General features: G+C 45.5%; 1 protein-coding gene across 1 annotated transcript in view; it reads left to right on the top strand.

Moving 5' to 3' along the window:
* The window catches only part of LOC145394808 (cuticle protein AMP1B-like), a 3,696-nt gene extending 2,339 nt beyond the window's left edge, over positions 1 to 1,357 (top strand). Inside the window, exons 2-3 of the mRNA XM_080268596.1 lie at positions 670 to 866; positions 1,183 to 1,357. Of these exons, the coding sequence (XP_080124722.1) occupies positions 670 to 866; positions 1,183 to 1,357 (372 nt within the window). The remainder of the gene's footprint in view (positions 1 to 669; positions 867 to 1,182) is intronic.
* The last annotated feature ends 3,322 nt before the right edge of the window (positions 1,358 to 4,679 follow it).

The raw sequence follows: 4,679 nt of genomic DNA, 5'->3' as shown, positions 1-4,679 counted from the left end.
CATCGAGCCATTGTCTTGTTTCCCTGAGTGATAAATGTAACTGATAAATCTAAAATTCTTTGTTTACCTATAGCATACGAACTGCTGCGTGCAAATTTGTCCTTTTTTTTTTTTTCTTAAGAAGGACGAAAGTACAATACATAAAAAACAGTACTACCACCAATATCTTTTTGTTTCCCCTCAAAGCAATGACAGCCTCAAAACCGCAACCCCTGCCTCTCAGAATTCTCTTATTCCCCGAACTGCATCTCTTTGGACCTCGCTTCCCCAGAGTGGTTTTCCCCCCAAGCTTCAACCTACAGTTGTTCAAGTCCAACTGTTACAAATTTTCTATGAATGGAGGACACCTGTAATCTGGTGTATGGATTATTTTTTTATTCATTTTTTTTCCTTCCTCTGTTCTGTTATTAAAGAAAGAAAAAAAAAAGGCTCCGTTGTTAAGGTGCTTTCACCAGACTCACATCAATTACACACTTTAGTTCTCTTTTATTCTGACTCACCTCAGTTATACACTTTACTTCTTTTATTTTTCCACATTATCAGCATCGTCCCTTCTTTAATCACTGACTTTCCCTGCATCACCACTGCGACTTCTATCATCACTAATTTTTCCTGCTTAACCACCACCAATTCCACCACCACTGACCTTCCCCTCCTGTTCCCCGCCAGGTCCTGCTGACCTGCCTGCTGGCCGTGGCTGCCGCAGTGCCCCGCCCCGACAAGGATGCAGAGACGTTGGTCGACGAGCGCAGTGACTCTGGCGACGGAAACTTCAACTACAAAATTGAGACCAGCAACAACATCTACGAGGAGAGGACAGGCGTGCCCGGCGCTGAGGGCCAGAGCAACATGAACGGCGTCTTCAGGTCTGTTGCATGAATTTTACTCTCCAGTTTTAGCCTCCTGGTCCTGTGATTTTAACTGCACTTTAATCAACTACCACTTGATTGGGATTTAATGCCTAATCAGTCTGGCCAAAAGCACATGATACTATCGGACACAAATATTAAAAAGTAATGAAGTAGACTGCTCCTGCAGCATCTTTATATACTAAAGACCTGAAAAAGCTTCAGCAAGATATTTTCAGTCTTCTATTTGAAGACTGATTAGCAAATCATTAAAAGAAAATATTAACCATTAAACGGTAATATTCATAGATACACTTTTTTTTCTCTCTCTCAGGTTCACTCTGGAAGACGGCACCGTTGCTGAGCTCAGTTACGTGGCTGACGAGACTGGGTATAAGCCAGTGTCTAACCTCCTGCCTACCCCTCACCCCATCCCCGAACACGTGCACGAGCTCCTGCGCATCGCCGAGGAGCAGAGGGCCGCCGGCATCACCTTCGAAAGGAAATAAGAACATGGATGTAACTTTCCATCACCTCCCATCGTAGACCTCCAGACCAATCTCGACCCACATACTGCCAGACCACTCGACCTCGTCTTTATAAACGTTGCATGATGTAATGTTAATATTTATCATGGTAAATCAGGGGGACATTTCTCCCTCACGTGTATATATATTGACTCTGCCCTGACAGTGTAAAATGGCCCTCCTTTACATCACTCTCCACCACGCTGGCATGTTTATTATATGGCTGCAGTCCTAGCAGATTTTTTTTTTATTAATAAACTTTTATGCACATACTGAATATCAATGAATCCACTTGCGATGGCTGGGGAAATGGACGATGTGCCGAGCCATATAAAAAACAACAACAACAACAACAAAATCGGGTATCGAAAACTCATCAGTCTGAAAATATATGAGTAAATAATGCATAAATACCCGCTCTGGTACGCAATATATACCTCGTGTTGGTAGTATTGTATGTGGTGATGAAGAGCGTGGTTTCCATATTAACCCGTGCTTTTTCTGAATCCAGTTATATAAATCTGTGTATCTGTATCGGTATCTGTCTATCTGTCTACGTACACAAAGGGTTTCTCGCGCCCTATCATCCACCTGTAGTCACCTGTAAAAGCGAGTAGGTGGAGGGGTATAGCATGGAAGCGGCATATATCGGGGCACAGTGGTTCCTAAGTCATTTCCCAGGGTTTGCTGTGTTAATGACGGCCTTAATCCAAATCGTTATAGAAGGGACATGGAGAGGGCATCATGTCACTGGCTCCTCCATGCACTACCCCATATCCTCAAACCACTAAGAGAGAGTCATGGAAAATAATGTGAAAACTCCATGCGTGAAGGCGAAGAAATACGTCCACTGGGGAAAAAAAAAGAGAGATACTGCCTAAGTTATGCCTTGCCGAGGAGGAGCGGGTTGTGGCATCAGGACTTAGGCTATGAAATCCATGGTCGAGCTAGCAAGTAAGATGCTAAAAGAATCTCCTTGCTACATTATACCCTCATTCTGTGATACACATAGAGGAAGACTATAAGAGGCACATATAGGACTCTGGGACAGGGGGTGGGAACAGGTTGAGGTACTTCTGTCTCTGTCTGGTGTTCATAAACGCGTCCAGATCCCCCTGGGGTGTCAGGCCGTACCACGAGAGGAAATCAAATGTGGCATCTCAGACAAACAGGCCCACATCCGGATTACCTTACTGGGCAATCAGGGAGCAGGACACTGTTGAATGGAGAGTCCGCTAAACACAGATATTTTACCTAAGAACCAGATAAGGGTGTCTGCTCGTCCATTTCTCCTGCTAAGGAGGTTTCTAGTCTTGAGATGTCCTCCGCTTACTGCTGCCTCCTGGAACACCACCTCCATCACTAGTAAGAGTTCCAGTGATTTGGTTGATCCCAGTTTGTGATACAAAAGACCACTATCGAACTGAGAGGGAATACCATTGCGAGTGAATCCATGTGATGGTAGCGGGAGAAGTTTCGTATCGCTCAAAACTCATTGAGGTTGATGAGGGAGGCCATCAAACATTCCGTTTTGTGTCCCATTGACCAGTAATTTATGGTCAACTTGTAGGTCTACTTCCATCCATGGTTTGTTGTACGTGACTGAGTGATTTTCGGCACAGATACGAGTGCAGCAGTAAGAGGCGGTTGGGAATCAGTACGACCAAGTCTTTGGGTTGAATGGGAATGGCATGGTTCACCTCCAGCGTCAGTTATCTGTGCTGCAGACGCGATGCTAAATGAACTTCCACCATATAGTTGAGGAACACAAGGAGGATTTCCCCTGGTGGTGAGAGAACATCCAAGAGATGGATGCCCAAGAGAAACGGTGGTGAAAACGCTTTTATTTTCCTCCAAGTGACTTATTGTCACAGATTATTTCTTACTAAGTGCCGACATGGATGTGTGGCAACAGCGACTGCAGGAAAAAGCCTGTGGGGGGGAATGGTCTTCATGGGATGACAGTGCAAGTGTTCTTTGACCTAGATTAGGACTGAATGCCTGGGATGCCCTCTTTATCTCCAACAATGATCCAAAGCATGTCTTTTGGCCGCAGGCACAGTATTTAGACTAATACTTGCAATATTGCTACACAGTACACTGGAGATGCTTTGGTGGTGCTGAGGGAGCACTGAGACACAGAAATGATATGGATGACAATGGATAACCGCAGACCGAAGGAAATATTGGAGAGGTGAACAAACACTGAAATAAGTACCGGGTGTGAAAAAGAAAGAAAGAAAAAAAAAGCATGAAGGCATTGTCGGCAGATGACAGGATATGAATGAATAAACTGTTAGGTGACTAGGAGCTGGGGTGTTACCTGCCTGTAGTTAGGAGTGGATACAGACGAATCTTGTTGAACTGATCAGGATTGGTTGGTTAACCCCCCTTACCATGCTCACTACTGTATACATTTTTTTTTTTTTTACTCATTACAGCATACCATGTTAGCTACCCAGTACTTTATATTTTTTTTGTGGCATAACCTGAAGTTCTATGTATTCAGTCCGGAGTGACGTGGCCATTTTTCTACCTGACTTATCTGCCCAAAGGTTACCCACACACTCCAAGGCTAGGCAGGCCTGGAGAGGTATATTCCAACCTGTTTGGCCTACATGTCTCAACAAATATTCATGCGAACCCCAAATGCTGGTATCGAGAGTTGATCTTCAGTGAGATGGCCAGGAATTTCATGACTTACTGACTACTGTGGCGTCTGATAGCGAAGAAAGTGATGAAGGAAGGGAATATGAAAGAACGCGAGTGAATAATGTAGAAACTGAAGACATAGTTTGCAGTTCTAGCGAAAATAACAACTCAGAAAGCGCAGACGGTGGTGATGGTTGTGGTGAGGTGATGATGGTGGTGAGGTGATGATGGTGGTGAGGTGATGGCTGTGGTGAGGTGATGGCTGTGGTGACGTGATGGCTGTGGTGACGTGATGGCTGTGGTGACATAATGGTTGTGGTGAGGTGATGGTTGTGGTGAGGTGATGGCTGTGGTGAGGTGATGGCTGTGGTGAGGTGATGGCTGTGGTGAGGTGATGGCTGTGGTGACGTGATGGCTGTGGTGACGTGATGGCTAGGGTGACGTGGCGGTTGTGGTGAGGTGATGACTGTGGTGAGGTGATGATTGTGGTGAGGTGATGGCTGTGGTGACGTGATGGCTGTGGTGACGTGATGGCTGGGGTGACGTGATGGCTGTGGTGACGTGATGGCTGGGGTGACGTGGCGGTTGTGGTGAGATGATGACTGTGATGAGGTGATGGTTGTGGTGAGGTGATGGTTGTGGTGAGGTGATG

The sequence above is a fragment of the Coenobita brevimanus genome, chromosome 28, assembly GCF_032717465.1.
Source record: "Coenobita brevimanus isolate Jiangsu-jjx chromosome 28, ASM3271746v2, whole genome shotgun sequence".
NCBI lineage: Eukaryota > Metazoa > Arthropoda > Malacostraca > Decapoda > Coenobitidae > Coenobita > Coenobita brevimanus.
The sequence above is the reverse complement of the archived record's forward strand: the minus strand, read 5'-3'. Positions and strand labels throughout refer to the sequence as shown.